General features: G+C 33.1%; 1 protein-coding gene across 7 annotated transcripts in view; it reads left to right on the forward strand.

Moving 5' to 3' along the window:
• The window catches only part of HFM1 (helicase for meiosis 1), a 134,848-nt gene that overhangs the window by 41,784 nt on the left and 75,570 nt on the right, over window positions 1-17,494 (forward strand). For all 7 annotated transcript variants that reach the window (XR_009564767.1, XR_009564766.1, XM_060302908.1 and 4 more), the window contains 5 exons: window positions 927-1,021; window positions 1,630-1,763; window positions 2,563-2,610; window positions 10,765-10,845; window positions 16,477-16,568. Coding sequence is in view for 5 of the 7 variants with exons in the window: in XM_060302908.1 (XP_060158891.1) it covers window positions 927-1,021; window positions 1,630-1,763; window positions 2,563-2,610; window positions 10,765-10,845; window positions 16,477-16,568 (450 nt within the window). In the remaining 2 variants the exon portion in view is untranslated. The remainder of the gene's footprint in view (window positions 1-926; window positions 1,022-1,629; window positions 1,764-2,562; window positions 2,611-10,764; window positions 10,846-16,476; window positions 16,569-17,494) is intronic.

Below are 17,494 nucleotides of genomic sequence, written 5' to 3' on the forward strand. Positions count from 1 at the left end.
CACTTTTTGTAATTTATTTTAAAGACAAGATAAAAAGCAAAAAAAGGAAATAATTTTGTATTTTTTGTTAAACAAAAGATTAACATTTCACGTTTAGATTAGGTTTAAGCATAAATGTAACTAAGAAAATGTACTTTAATGGAGGAGTAGAAGTGAAACAAGTCTCACCAAAGGAGACATACTCCCTTCATTCCCTCTAAGCTCCCATTGGTTGTTGAATGGTTGGGTTGATAAATGGTTGGGTTTATTAATGTGTATGCTGTTAAAGAGTTTTTTTGGTTTTGAGTATTTTGGGTTTTGTTTGTTTTTTATTCTGAATAGGGATGCTATTGGCATTTTGGATGGGACAGTTTTTCATTGTGTAGGACTGTCATACATTGCAGAACATGTACCATCCCTGGATCCTAGCACAAAATGCCAACAGTGGTCCCAAGATATTGCGACAATTAAAAATCAGCCCATACGCATTATAAAACATGGCCTAATCTGACAAATTCTTGAATAAAGAAGTCATTCATATAGGTACTAAGGGAAAATTTAAGAAGAATATCTTTTCAAAGAATATCAAAATATTGTGTCATACAAATTTATAATTATTATAGGATAAATTAGATTATAAATAAATTGCCCCGAATGTTACAGCTTTTAACCAGTTACCTAAGTTTGTTTTGATATTACTACTGCCAAAATTATGTTACATTGAAACCAAAGTGGTACTTTTACATCTATACTCTTGGAAGGTTTTTAAGTCAAATTTTCAGTTAATATTCAAATTCAGAAGCATTTTTAAGGCCTTCTTGACCTGTTGTTTAAGACAGGGAACTGTTTAATATAAAATGAAAATCTTGAGTTATTGAAGAAGACTGGTATCAACATGTGCTTTTCTTTACTAAATTTCTCTGTTTTCTTTTTTTTTTCCCTTCCAGTTTGACACTACAGCTACTGCAGTTATTATGACTCGGTTAAGTACAAAAGAGAAGTATATTCAGATGCTAGCTTGTAGTGACACTGTAGAAAGCAGGTAATATAGAAAATATTCTCAAAAGATGTTAATAAGTTAATGTTAATATAGGCTGTATTTTTCCTTTTAATATATTAGGGGATTTTCTTGAAACTTTTCAATAATCTAATTAGAAAGTGTGTACTTTTAAGAAATTTAATAGTTAAAAAAGAGACAGTGTAATATCTTTGTTCAGCAATGCTTCTTAGCATGCAGTTGCATGTATCCTTGTTATAAAAGGCCAAATTAGTAATGGGAGGAATGTAATTTTCACATCTTTTTACATCTTTAAAATTTGCATAATAGTAGGAGACAGGCAACCTTTTAGTAAAGTGTTTGATTATAATACTTTTGGGGAAAATAGGATGTAATCCACTCCCCACCCTTTTTTAAAGCAATAATGTCTTCTAGATCCATGGAGTAGAGAGAAATCTATAATGTTTTTAAAAGTTAAACTGACATTTTACAGTTTTGTCATATTTTTGAAAATTAAGTTAACTTTCATGAATTATTAAAGTAACAATATTATTCAATTAAATTATTGAATTATTCAAATATTATTCTAAACAAGTAACAGTTGTATGGCATTGAAATATATATTACTAATGAAAAGGTTTTTTTTTCATTAGTTTGCACAGACATCTTATTGAGCATTTAAATGCGGAGATAGTATTGCATACCATCACAGATGTGAATATTGCTTTGGAATGGATACGATCAACCTTGCTTTATATCAGAACCTTGAAAAATCCATCTCATTATGGTTTGTTACTTTGATTTTGAAGAGTAGTAACTTTATCAAGCCAATTGGGCCTACTTTATATTAATAAGTCACAGAATAGATTATAGAAACTAATAGTTAGCAGAAGTAAAAACAATTATAACAAATACAGTTAGAGCAAGAGTAGAGAAATGTGAGAAATATTTATCTGTTTTACTTCTAGTCTTTTAATAAGGTTAGAAATCAACACCATTAAAAATAGATCTTTTAGAAAAAAATTCTCTCAAAAATTTTTTAAACGCCTAAAATTATTTAAAATAAGTTAAAGTCAAAAAGAAATTTTGAATTTTGTCTGAACTGGTGTTCAAATCAAAGTATATAGTAATACTGTTGCTGCTGGAATTTTCTTCTTGCTTCTAAAGCTAGCACACATATGGTTATGTTGCTTCTAGAGGGTTCTTTCATGTGGTACAGGTTATAAAATAAAAATGCTTGGGATTGCAGAATATCAAATTAAAACCTGACGTGTTATAATACCATTCTAATACACATAGGTTCAAAACTTTCAGACCTCTAAGGAAAAAAAATACATGTAGTATTCCTGGTCACTGTTATACAATAAAAATAACAAGAGATAGCCAATTGATATTGAAAGGATTTCACAACAGTGTTTATTTTCTATAGATGTTTAAGCCTTGTTTTAACTTTAAGCTACTTTTTTCTTCTATTTAAGATTGAGTTAGATTACTCTTTTCTAGTTAACTGGGGTGTAAAGTGAGCTTATAAAGATGAATTCATCTCATTGTATTTTATTTTTAATAAATTGTCATAACTTATATAGGTTTTGCATCTGGATTGAGCAAAGATGGAATTGAATCAAAATTACAAGGTTAGATGCATTTCCTTCTAAAAAATTATATTCTATACATTTTAATGAAAAAGTTTAGTTATTTTGAAAGTAAGAATGCTCCGGGAAAGTATTTTTTAAAGTAATCTTGTTTGCAGAAAAGAAAATATGGATTTCTTTTTCACAGGTAAATAAAGCTTGGCACATGTACTTTTTTTCTGTATTAATCTATTTATTAATTCTATCAGAATATCTTCCTTTGTATAACATGTTAACTTGGTTTGTTTTTATTTTTAAAATGATCCTGGTCTTTGGAAATGTTGCCTATAGATACTCAACTCTTTATGTTCCTTTTCTAGTTTACTTTTAACTGAAAATATAAGCCAAGCTTGATTATGGGCTTCTTATCTTAATCTGTGCTAATGAAGTATTCCTGTCAAACCCAGTTTTAGTTTTCAGTTAATCACTCAGTATTTCATTACCTATCTTTTAAAATATCAAAAGATTGTTAAGCATTTATTAGGAGTAGAAATTGCTGCCTCTTCATTGTATTGAGACTGTCTTCCAGGAAAAGAAAACATGTTAGATCCCAAAAAATATTTAGCCAATTTTAATTTATTCTCTACTTGGATATACACATATGGCAAATAAAAATGCAGAGATAAGGATGAAGCAGTAAAATTGTCTTTCTTAAAGAATAAATATATTGTTAAAACATGCTGATTAGGGGTTTCCCTGGTGGCGCAGTGGTTGAGAGTCCGCCTGCCGATGCAGGGGACACGGGTTTGTGCCCCGGTCCGGGAAGATCCCACATGCCGCGGAGCGGCTGGGCCCATGAGCCATGGCCGCTGAGCCTGCACGTCCAGAGCCTGTGCTCCGCAACGGAAGGGGCCACAACAGTGAGAGGCCCGCGTACCACAAAAATCATGCTATTAGCAATAGCTTATGTTCATGATGCAGCTGTTGAGAAACAGATCTATAATATAGTTGTATTATTCTTTATGTATTGACCAAATTTGTAATGGAGTTTTAAAAGCATATATTTTTTATCATAATGATCAAATACACAAAATGAGACAGACCAAGAAATATCTTGCTATGTTCTGGTAACTGTAAAGATTTAACTTTTCTTAAATGTTCTTTTTTTTTGTTTCATTTTAACATCTTTATTGGAGTATAATTGCTTTACAATGGTATGTTAGTTTCAGCTTCACAACAAAATGAATCAGTTATATATATACATATGTTCCCATATCTCTTCCCGCTGGCGTCTCCCTCCCTCCCACCCTCCCTATCCCACCCCTCCAGGCGGTCACAAAGCACCGAGCTGATCTCCCTGTGCTATGTGGCTGCTTCCCACTAGCTATCTACCTTACGTTTGGTAGTGTATATATGTCCATGCCTCTCTCTCGCTTTGTCACAGTTTACCCTTCCCCCTCCCCATAGACTCAAGTCCATTCTCTAGTAAGTGTGTGTCTTTATTCCTGTTTCACCCCTAGGTTTTTCATGACATTTTTTTCCTTAAATTCCATATATATGTGTTAGCATACGGTATTTGTCTCTCTCTTTCTGACTTACTTCACTCTGTATGACAGACTCTAGGTCTATCCACCTCATTACAAATAGTTCAATTTCGTTTCTTTTTATGGCTGAGTAATATTCCATTGTATATACGTGCCACATCTTCTTTATCCATTCATCCGATGATGGACATTTAGGTTGTTTCCATCTCCGGGCTATTGTAAATAGAGCTGCAATGAACATTTTGGTACATGACTCTTTTTGAATTATGGTTTTCTCAGGGTATATGCCCAGTAGTGGGATTGCTGGGTCATATGGTAGTTCTATTTGTAGTTTTTTAAGGAACCTCCATACTGTGCTCCACAGTGGCTGTATCAATTTACATTCCCACCAACAGTCAAAGAGGGTTCCCTTTTCTCCACACCCTCTCCAGCATTTATTGTTTCTAGATTTTTTGATGATGGCCATTCTGACTGGTGTGAGATGATATCTCATTGTAGTTTTGATTTGCATTACTCTAATGATTAGTGATATTGAGCATTCTTTCATGTGTTTGTTGGCAGTCTGTATATCTTCTTTGGAGAAATGTCTATTTAGGTCTTCTGCCCATTTTTGTATTGGGTTGTTTGTTTTTTTGTTATTAAGCTGCATGAGCTGCTTATAAATTTTGGAGATTAATCCTTTGTCAGTTGCTTCATTTGCAAATATTTTCTCCCATTCTGAGGGTTGTCTTTTGGTCTTCTTTATGGTTTCCTTTGCTGCACAAAAGCTTTTAAGTTTCATTAGGTCCCATTTGTTTATTTTTGTTTTTATTTCCATTTCTCTAGGAGGTGGGTCAAAAAGGACCTTGCTGTGATTTATGTCATAGAGTGTCCTGCCTATGTTTTCCTCTAAGAGTTTGATAGTTTCTGGCCTTACATTTAGGTCTTTAATCCATTTTGAGCTTATTTTTGTGTATGGTGTTAGGGAGTGATCTAATCTCATACTTTTACGTGTAGCTGTCCAGTTTTCCCAGCACCACTTATTGAAGAGGCTGTCCTTTCTCCACTGTACATTCCTGCCTCCTTTATCAAAGATAAGGTGACCATATATGCGTGGGTTTATCTCTGGGCTTTCTATCCTGTTCCATTGATCTATATTTCTGTTTTTGTGCCAGTACCATACTGTCTTGATTACTGTAGCTTTGTAGTATAGTCTGAAGTCAGGAAGCCTGATTCCTCCAGCTCTGTTTTTCATTCTCAAGATTGCTTTGGCTATTCGGGGTCTTTTGTGTTTCCATACAGATTGTGAAATTTTTTGTTCTAGTTCTGTGAAAAATGCCAGTGATAGTTTGATAGGGATTGCATTGAATCTGTAGATTGCTTTGGGTAGTAGAGTCATTTTCACAATGTTGATTCTTCCAATCCAAGAACATGGTATATCTCTCCATCTATTTGTATCATCTTTAATTTCTTTCATCAGTGTCTTATAATTTTCTGTATACAGGTCTTTTGTCTCCTTAGGTAGGTTTATTCCTAGATATTTTATTCTTTTTGTTGCAATGGTAAATGGAAGTGTTTTCTTGATTTCACTTTCAGATTTTTCATCCTTAGTGTATAGGAATTTATCAAGTATCTTTTCTGACCACAACGCTATGAGACTAGATATCAATTACAGGAAAAGATCTGTAAAAAAAACAAACACATGGAGGCTAAACAATACACTACTTGATAACGAAGTGATCACTGAAGAAATCAAAGAGGAAATCAAAAAACACCTAGAAACAAATGACAATGGAGACACGATGACTCAAAATCTATGGGATGCAGCAAAAGCAGTTCTAAGAGGGAAGTTTATAGCAATACAATCGTACCTTAAGAAACAGGAAACATCTCGAATAAACAACCTAACCTTGCACCTAAAGCAATTAGAGAAAGAAGAACAAAAAAACCCCAAAGTTAGCAGAAGGAAAGAAATCATAAAAATCAGATCAGAAATAAATGAAAAAGAAATGAAGGAAACGATAGCAAAGATCAATAAAGCTAAAAGCTGGTTCTTTGAAAGGATAAACAAAATTGATAAACCATTAGCCAGACTCATCACGAAAAAAAGGGAGAAGACTGAAATCAATAGAATTAGAAATGAAAAAGGAGAAGTAATAACTGACACTACAGAAATACAAAAGATCATGAGAGATTACTACAAGCAACTCTATGCCAATAAAATGGACAAACTGGAAGAAATGGACAAATTCTTAGAAAGGCACAACCTGCCAAGACTTAATCAGGAAGAAATAGAAAATATGAACAGACCAATCACAAGCACTGAAATTGAAACTGTGATTAAAAATCTTCCAACAAGCAAAAGCTCAGGACCAGATGGCTTCACAGGCGAATTCTATCAAACATTTAGAGAAGAGCTATCACCTATCCTTCTCCAACTCTTCCAAAATATAGCAGAGGGAGGAACACTCCCCAACTCATTCTTCGAGGCCACCATCACCCTGATACCAAAACCAGACAAGGATGTCACAAAGAAAGAAAACTATAGACCAATATCACTGATGAACATAGATGCAAAAATCCTCAACAAAATACTAGCAAACAGAATCCAACGGCACATTAAACGGATCATACACCATGATCAAGTGGGGTTTATTCCAGGAATGCAAGGATTCTTCAATATATATATATTCAATATATATTCAATATATATATATTATATATTGAATATATATATATTCAATATATATATATTCTTCAATATATATATATATTCTTCTATATATATATATTCAATATATATATATTCTTCAATATACGCAAATCAATTATATATTGAATATATATATATATTCAATATATATATATTCTTCAATATACGCAAATCAATCAACGTGATACACCCTATTAACAAATTGAAGGAGAAAAACAATATGATCATCTCAATAGATGCAGAGAAATTCAACACCCATTTATGATAAAAACCCTGCGGAAAGTAGGCATAGAGGGAACTTTCCTCAACATAATAAAGGCCATATATGACAAACCCACAGCCAACATCGTCCTCAATGGTGAAAAACTGAAAGCATTTCCACTAAGATCAGGAACAAGACAAGGTTGCCCACTCTCACCACTCTTATTCAACGTAGTTTTGGAAGTTTTAGCCACAGCAATCAGAGAAGAAAAGGAAATAAAAGGAATCCAAATCGGAAAAGAAGAAGTAAAGCTGTCACTCTGCAGATGACATGATACTATACATAGAGAATCCTAAAGATGCTACCAGAAAACTACTAGAGCTAATCAATGAATTTGGTAAAGTAGCAGGATACAAAATTAATGCACGGAAATCTCTGGCATTCTTAAATGTTCTTAACAGTTCATATTTGTCTTATTTTCAATTATTATAGGTGGCTAAGTTTTGCCTATAAAGAATAGCCAAATTTATTATATAATTGGATAGAATGTTTTGGTTTGCTTGGAGGTCTGCCTTAAATTTCTTAGGAAGCGTCTTTAGCATACAATATGCTGTTTCCTAAATTTTGTTATACTTTCTTACTCAGTATCCTCCAGTACCTCTCCCATCACTCTTAGAATAAAATGCAAACTTTCACCAGAACCCACAAAGTCCTATTTGGTATCCCCATGCCTATTTCTCTAACTTCATCTCTTGTCACTTTCTCCTCATTTATTCCACTCTGCCCAAATTGGCTATCTTGCTGTTTCTTAACCACATCAAGCTTGTTCGCACTTCAGGTCCTTGCACTCTCTTTGTTCTTGAAACACTTCTTGCATATTTTACGTGGCCTGAACCTTCATTTCATTCAGGTCTTTGTTTACATATCAACTCCTCAGAGAGACCTTCCTGGACTACCTTATTTAAACCCACATTTACAGAGACAAAGGAAAAACAATTTCCATATTGTTACTGCTGTTTTCCTGCTCTTGGAAAAGGTGATGTGTTTATGTTGAAAATTAGAATGACTACATCCTTACTTTAATCAGAAATTATAATCTGTGTATCTGAAATACACGTAAGCTTAATTAAATAAAAGCTTAAAAAACTCTGTTATTCTTTAGTTCCTGTCTCAGCTTTATTTTCCTTCATAATACCTTTCTTTTTTTTTAATTTTTATTTTATATTGGAGTATAGTTGAGTAACAATGTTGTGTTAGTTTCAGGTGTACAGCACAGTGGTTCAGTTATACATATACATGTATCTATTCTTTTTCAAATTCTTTTCCCATTTAGGTTATTACAGAATATTGAGCAAAGTTCCTTGTGCTATACAGTAGGTCCTTGTTGGTTATCTGTTTTAAATATAGTGGTGTGTACATGTCAATCCCAATCTCTCCCTCCCTCGTAATACTTATCAATACCTGAAATTATTTATTTGTTATTGATTGCTTTCTTCAGTAAAACACAAGTTTTATAGAAGAAGAACCTTGCCTTGTTCACTACTATAAACTTTAAGCTTAGAATAGTGCTCAGCATATAGTAAGCATTCTTGTTTGATTAACTTACTGAATATTAATTTTTTTGAAGTAGAAAGTTGAGAGCATTGTTTTTTTTTTTTATTTAAGTGTAGTCGATTTACAATGTCATGTTAGTTTCAGGTGTACAGTATAGTGATTCAGTTTTATATATATGTATATTTTTCTTCAGATTCTTTTCCCTTATACATTATTACAAAATATTGAGTATAGTTTCCTGTGCTTGTACAGCAGGTCCTTGTTGGTTATCTATTTTATATATAGTAGTATGTACATGTTAATCTCAACCTCCTAATTTATCCCTCCCCCTCTTTCCCCTTTGGTAACCATAAGTTTGTTTTCTATGTCTGTGAGTCTCTTCCTGTTTTGTAAATAAGTTCATTTGTATTATTTATTTTTTTTAGATTCTACATATAAGTGATATCATGTGATATTTGTCTTTCTCTGTCTTGCTTACTTCACTTAGTATGATAATCTCTGGGTCCATCCATCCATCCATGTTTCCACAAATGGCATTATTTCATTCTTTTCTATGTCTGAGTAATATTCTATTATGTGTATATATATATATATATATATATATATATATCACATCTTCTTTATCCATTCATCTGTTGATGGACATTTAGGTTGCTTCCATGTCTTGACTATTGTAAATAGTGCTGCAGTGAACATTGGGGTGCATGTATCTTTTCAAATTATAGTTTTCTCTGGATATATGCCCAGGAGTGGGATTGCAGGATCATATGGTAACTCTATTTTTAGTTTTTTAAGGAACCTCCTTACTGTTCTCCCTAGTGGCTGTACCAATTTACATTCCCACCAACAGTGTAGGACGGTTCCTTTTTCTCCACACCCTCTCCAGCATTTATTATGTGTAGACTTTTGTTGATGGCCACTGATTGTTAATTTAATAGAGGGTAATTAAGAAAATTAGCAAAGACTTCAAAAGCCTTACTTAACCAAACACTTAAAACTATCAAGCTGCTTTAGCAATGTTGCTTAAACTAAAGTATTTTTCAAAGAACCCTGCTTTCTAAGGGCTATGTTTTTGTGAGTGGCTATTCTATATAACATTGAATAGGTTGTGGTATTCCCATTCTCTGCTGTTAACTGCCTCCAATCTCCTGGGCTTTTTTTTTTTTTTTTAACATCTTTATTGGAGTATAATTGCTTTACAATGATGTGTTAGTTTCTGCTTTCTAACAAAGTGAATCAGTTATACATATACATATGTTCCCACATCTCTTCCCTCTTGCATCTCCCTCCCTCCCACCCTCCCTATCCTACCCCTCTAGGTGGTCACAAAGCACCGAGCTGATCTCCCTGTACTATGCGGCTGCTTCCCACTAGCTATCTATTTTACGTTTGGTAGTGTATATATGTCCATGCCACTCTCTCACTTTGTCACAGCTTACCCTTCCCCCTCCCCATATCCTCAAGTCCATTCTCTAGTAGGTCTGTGTCTTTATAGCAGGGAACAGAGAGAACACTGAATGCAACAGGTTACTACAATTGCTCTGATCCCCATCAATCAGTGAGAGTGAACTTGCATTGCTTCCTATTCAGAGGTTCCTTCCAGGTGCAATAGTGTCATATTCAGAGATGCTGAAGTAAATACTAGAAACATCAGTTAAAATAGTCATAATGGTTACCTTAAGAGAGTGTGGCAAACTAGGAGGAGGGGAAAGACTGGTGTTTTTTGAACAATCTCTGTAGAACTATTTGACTCTTTATACTTTGTGTGTATATATCTTAAAGCTTTTTTAAAAAGAAAAACTACTGCCGTATTGGAAGTCAAATGGCAAAACAGTATTTAGACCTGGAGCAAGTCACTTAGCTTCTCTATTCTTTAATTTTCTAACTTGTATATGAAATAATATTAATACCTGCCATGTTGTGTTTTAAGGATTAAATGAGATAGTACAAATATATCATTTTAAAAGCTCCAAGTTGTAAATGTTATCACTTGAGTGTTATTTTTATTATTTGTATTATTTTTACTGTTAGAAAATTTTTTCAGCATATTAGTCAGCTCTTTTGTTTAAATGAGTTTTTTTTTTTTAACCACTTAATTAGGGACTACAGTTCTTCCCAGAACAATTACACTGAAATACACCTTCAGGATATTTTATAATAAATTCTATTTTGTGTTGATTCTTTATTTTACTAAAGTAAAAAATGTGTTTTCTATAATTGAACAGAATTATGTTTGAAGAATCTGAATGATTTATCATCTCTGGACCTGATAAAGATGGATGAAGATGTTAATTTCAAACCAACTGGTAATTTTTCCATCATTGTTAGTAAATTTAACAATTGCTTACTTAAGGCTAAATTAAAATTTTTTTTCTACTAAAATTTAGATGACGGTAAAATTGTGGTTTCAGTTCTCAGTAGGGTATCATCATTATTAGCATGATCAATTTATACGAGTTTTATTTCTGAAATTATAGATCTTCTTTTTGACAGGCACAGAATTTGTGTTCGCTAACGCCGGTGACTTTTAGCAGAGGATTAAAATGCTCAAATCTTTGGGTTGCTTCAGTCCTGTCCTAACTCTTGTAGCTATCCTTTTGCCAATTCTTAATTATTCAAACATTGCTTATATGGATGGTTACTTAGGCTCCTTTTCTCTCTGTCTCTCTCCTTTTGATTCTATATAGGGTATAACAGAAGCAAGAAAGAATGTTTTGTAGTTTTTACCACTCATGATTAGAAGTTTCTTAGGGGAAAATATTGACTTCATTATAACAAATTAAACTTTTTAAGAAGATATACTTTACTGAATAAAAATTGGGAAGTATAGGAAAGTTTAAAAAAATCAGACTATCTGTTAACATTTCATGTATCCTTCCATTTTTAAATGCATTTTTACATACTTGCAACTGTACTATAGAAATGTATGATTTTGTATTATGTTTTTATTTGTATTTATTTGTATAAGGTTTTTAAAAGCAATTTACCTCCCTCTCAGCCCTAGATTTATAACATTTGTTTCCTCTCCCATGGTTCTCATTCTGATAAACCTAATTTGTTTGTGAGAATTACCTTCTTTGTATTCTAGGATGTCTCACTAAAGGGGGCATGAGAATCACTAATATAACTTCTTCTTCTATTCTTCAGATATTTTAATTCTCAAGAATCTTATTCCCACTATAATTCTTTCCCTGTGGAACTTCTTGAATCCACTGACAACATTCCTTCTGCCTTTAAACATACTTAATAAATGATATGTGTAATATTTGTCTTCTTTCTCAATCATCAGTGAATACTACCTGATTAATTTTCTTCTTTTTAACATTCTTTTGATTCTCTTTCTTCTTCTTTAATCAATTTCTCTTTGCTGACCTTTTTTGCTTTACTATGGGCTTCTTAAATGTGTAGATGTTGGACCTTTATTCCCAGTTTATGATAATTTCTTTGAAAACATAATTTACCTTCACAGCTTAAGCTATGGTCATTATGTAAATGAATTGTAGTTTTGATCCTGGTCTCTCACCTTTGCTATGACATTTGAACGTTAGTTTTCTATTGGAAATCTTTTCTTACATATATGACATGAAACTTGACACCCAGAGCATATAACAGTTAATTTGACCTGGAATACTATACAGTGGAATGAACATAAAATTTGTGTTCCAAATGCCTGGATTTCAGTCCCAGTTCTGCCACTATGCTTGCTGTGACCTTATGCTTACTGAGCCTTAGTTTATTTATCTGTAAAACAAGAATATATTACACATCCTACTTACCTTACTGGGTTGTTGTGATGATGAAATGGGATAATGAACATTTACAGCAAAAAAAATTCCTCTGAAAACATGAGTCGTTGCTCTTTTTTGTCCAAGGTTAGGAAAATGTATCTCTACTTGCCTCTTATTCTCAATAGCATAACCGGTTTGTTAAGCCTATTAAAAAATGTTTGATGTCTTGGTTTCTCTTTCATTCCTCACTCATTCCATGTCCAGGCAGGAATGTCCAAAAGGACAATCCAATCTTGGAGCTGAAAATATTCCTTATCACGTAGCAGGGTAATGTTTCCTAAAGTGTGGTTGGGTTAACTATTTCCTCTCAAAGTCAACTGAGGGTGCTGTTATGTTAAAAATGAAATTAATGAACCCTACTCCAGACCTACAAACCTCACCTTCTAGGAGTAAAACCTAGTAATTTAGATTTTAAGCTTGTTTCCTGGATGCTGCTTTTGCACGTTAAAATTGAGAACTGCCTTGGGATTGATGTTTCAATAAATGGTATAGTGAAAATCTATTTAGATCTTCATGTCATACACCAATTTATCTTAGTGAGTGTTCTGGGGTGGGGGGTGAGAGACTCCAAATTAAAATAGAGAATGCAGTTTTACTCTAAACTATCTTCTCTAGGAGATTCATGGGGTTCAGTAGCATACTAAATGTGCTAAGAAGAAAGGTAGTAAAAAAGAGATGAAATTGATTAGCCTAAGATTTTTACATTCTTATTTGTCCACAGAAATCTTTTAAATGGAAATCCATTAATATTGCAAAGAGCACTAATATTCTATCAGTGTTCAGTCTATCAATTTAAATGTTAATGTCATCCAAAACACCTTTACAGACATACCCAGAATAATATTTGCCCAAATATCTGGGCACCCTATGGCCCAGTTAAGTTGACACATAATATTAACCATCACAGCAGCTTAACATAAAATATACATTCTAGCTGAATGTAGCTGAGTTTTCAGAGGAATACAGTATTGTACATGATGCTGTTTTACCTGTTCCTCCTCTGGACCCAGTTTGGTCATGTACTCTGCTTTGAAAGCACATATTATGCAATGCCCAATCATTGGACATTTTGTCCTCTGTATTTATTAACTCAGCAGCCTCAACTCTTGTTACACCCTACACCATCAAGCTACTTAAAACACACACACATAAAGTGTTACATACATGTATGTATATATAACTTTATGAGGAATTTAACATGTCTTTTTAACTGTGCCAGTATTTTTATTAGGATCATTTAGGTTAGTGCTCTTGTTATAAGGTTGTATGAATTTTTTAGTTGTTTGCCTCAATACTTTTTCCCATAAACCTTGTTATTTTTAGTATGTAGTTTATAGAATACAAGATTTTATAGGAATGCATATACTATATATTTACAGGAAATAAAGGTTTATGTAAATGTATAGGAATACTATATATTTATTTAAGGCTAAGAATTTTTATTAGCTGTGATTTGTAATAGTTTCATTATCAATCAGTTTGTTGTATTTTCTAATTTTCATTATTTCTTCTTTGACCTATGGGTTATTTGGAAATCTAGTTCTTAATTTCTGTACATATGATGGTTTTCTAGTTATTTTTCTTTTCAGTTTTTTTGTTGTTGCTGTTGTTTTTGATATTTGATACAGTTGCTTTGTATCAGATGATATTTTCAGTATGATTTCAATCTTTTGAGAATTGTTGAGACTTGTTTTATGGCGCAGTATGTGGTCAGTTTTTATAAATATTTTGTGTGTGCTTATCCCTTTGGTTTTAAGCCCTCTCCCAGATAAATATCTTGTTAGTTCTTTGCTGCCTTATAAAAGATATTTCATATGTTTCATTTATTTGACTTAGTTGCCTTCAGCAGAGGCATTGGTTCTTAATTACTTAGCCTGCTGTTAATGTGGATGGAAGCTCCTTACATATTATTTCTAATTAATTCTTTCTTTATGACTTCTTGTTCCTTTGTGTTACTATTACTTCTTTTATCTCTTTGAATATTTATTTTTTGTATTTAAATTTTTAGTCTGTATGTTCCAGTAATTCTGCTTTATATAGTTTTTGCTTTTTTAGTTTGTGGTTATAATACTCAAGTATCTAGGTATTTTTATCTGTATGCTTGTGTTCTTGTCCAGATTTCTAGCTATTCTGCCTGCTAATGTGTATAGAAGAAGGTCTCAAAAGGCCAAGTCTTGGTTTGTGCAAATTTATGAAGGATTAACAACCTTATGAAAATGGGCAGTAATTGCAAAAGGCATGGAAAGTCATTAAACTGGGATGCAAATCTTACCTCTGTGAAGGAGAGTGAAGGAAGGAAGGAGAAAAGGAAGGAAAGAGAGAAGGAAGGAGAATTTTATCCTGCAATGCAGTCCTAAGACCATTTGGCAAAGTTGATGGGGAATATTCAAGTCAAAGTTGCCCATCCTAAGAGTCCCTTGGCTTATAGATCTTTCTTAATATTCCTGCCATGCTCAGTCATTTGTTTGTATCTCCTGAGAAGTGTGATCTTGGTGTGTACATAGTGATAGATTCAGAACACAGCAGTTGGGGCCATCCATCAGAGCACTTCTTGCAGTAGGATATGTGAGAGGTGCATTCTCATGACCTCTGCTTCCACTCTCCTTACCCCAACTCTATGACTTTTACTTTGAAATACCCTGTATTTGCTATTATTCAAAAGCTATATTGATAGCAAGTTGCCTCTTTATTTCCTCTCTTCACTTGCAAATTTTAAAAAATTATTTCCATTGCTTCTGCCTTGACTCATTTTCTTTATAGCTTTCTTTCTAGTTTATTTTTATACCTTACCTAGGAAACCTTCGTCCTTACTAATAAGCCAGCAAATATCAAGCCTTTTCTCAAAACCTTTCATTTTGACTAGCAGGGAGATACCCTATATTAAGTTATAAACATCTAGGATAAGAGGAGCATCTTAAAATTTACCCTAAATATAACATATACTAGTTCCCTTGGTAACCATATTCTCGCTATCTCACACACTGCTCTTAGAATCTCCCTTTGGTGAACCACTGCATTACTCACGTTTTGGCTGAACATATTCACTAGACTCCTAATTGAGAAAGTGACTATTCCTGAGTCTAAGTTCTGTCTACTGTACCTTATTCTTGGTGCCTATAAGTGATGGAATGTCAAATTCTTTCCTCTTCAGCAAAACCTGTAGCACATACTTAAATATTAGCCTGTTCCTTGAGCAACAGTATGCCTTTTTCCTCTTCTCAGCTGTTTTTTGTGTGTGTTCACAAGACTTGAAATTCTTTGTAATGTTCTTGACAACTTATAATTGAAGCCAGTAACCTTTTAAATGAATTCCATTTCATCAATTACTTATCCTCACTCTACCCATCCTCCTACCCACAGCCTACCTGATGTTTTATTTCCAAAACAATTTAGTTTCAAATTCAAATTTAATTGAAATATTGCTCAAGAATTTTAAGTGGTCTTCTGTTATTTTACAAATCAAAACCAAAATCTAAACTCCTTTATAGCATTTAAAGGCTATTTCAGGGCCTCTGTATTCTACCTTTCATCATGTTTTGATAATAAAAGTAGGCAACATTTATTTAACGTTGGGCACTATGCTAAGTACTATGCATGTATTATTGCATTTAATCTTCTTCACAACAAACATATGAGATGCATACTTTTATTATTCCCGCATTACATTAAGAAACTGGTAAAGTAACCTGCACATGATCACCTAGTAACTAGTAAGTGGTGGCCCAAAGATTCTAAGCAGGTCAGTTTGACCTGAATTTTAGTCTTATGTTTATCAAGCCATATCTCTCATTACATTATTCTAAAGAGTCTTTTAAACTTTACTCTTTTGATAAACAAGTTTTGTTTTTTCCTGAGGTCTAGAAGGTAATCCCACATGGACCATTCTTTTAGGCTTAATTTCCTCTGTACTTAAGTTTGTGTATGTAAACATTATCATTAACTGGATTTTGTACTCTAGTCTAGCTATTTCACATGTGGTTATCTCCCTAGCTAACCTGTAGGTTCCAGAGACCATGTCTTCTAGATTTTTTGGTGTCTTTTGTACCTGATGCTGTTAAAGGCACAGCTAAGGAAATGTTTGTTAAATTGATGAAAATTCAAGTTGTTTCAGCTGATGGGGAATGTTTATTTTTCTGTCTTTTCCCACAGAGGCAGGAAGATTGATGGCTTGGTATTATATTACATTTGAGACAGTGAAGAAATTTTGTACAATCAGTGGAAAAGAAACTTTATTGGATCTGGTAAATTAATTTTCACAAGAAAATAAATATATAATGATATAGTATAAAATAATATTGGAGTAAATAATTTGTGTATCTCATGCAATTTAAGAAGAAATGAGCAGAAAAGAAAGCATTTCTAATAGTGCTTATGTTTTTCCTCCTCATATGCCTTTGATTGTAAGATATAGAATAGTACTCCTTAGAATATATTTCCAATTGTATCTCTGTGTTAGGGCTAAGAAAATTCATATACATACCCAAAGTCAGGATGGCAACTGCCTTTCAACTTATGTGGTAATGCTGATTACCTTGGTAGTGGTTACCAAGTGTAATATGTTGAGAAAGAATGTGCTGAGAAAGATTCCAAGATGGTGTGGCATGGTATATTAGGAAAGTCTGCCATGAATGAGGGACACTGAGGGACGCATGTGCCTCCTACTTGCAACTCTTCCCTAAATCCTTTGCATCAGAATAATGATAACAGTAGAAAGAGAATAGTATTGGTGATAGACCAGGAAAAAGAACTGATTTTGGAGAAGGTGGGAGTAAAAACAGGCTATACTAAGATATCACCAGTGGGGGCAACTTTGTAGCTGTAGCAGTGAATAGAACCATAGTCATGTTTTTGGCACCTGGTAACTGTATTGGTCCTTTCTTCCATTACTGGGAATATGAACATGAAACATGACATTTATATTTATTGTCAAATCCAAACTATTTATTTTTATTTAAAATATCTAAGTTGATTATTGTGATAAGATTATTATACTAAAAATTGCATTAAAATTGATGAGTAGAAGGCTTGTATTTTCATGTAAATATTATTCTTTTTAAATTTATTTTTTATTGAAGTATAGTTGATTTACAATGTTGTGTTGAATATTATTCTTAACTGAGAAGAAATCAAGAATAGAAACTCCCTAATGTTAACATTAACTCATCTG

This window comes from Globicephala melas, chromosome 1 (assembly GCF_963455315.2).
Source record: "Globicephala melas chromosome 1, mGloMel1.2, whole genome shotgun sequence".
Classification (NCBI taxonomy): Eukaryota; Metazoa; Chordata; class Mammalia; order Artiodactyla; family Delphinidae; genus Globicephala; species Globicephala melas.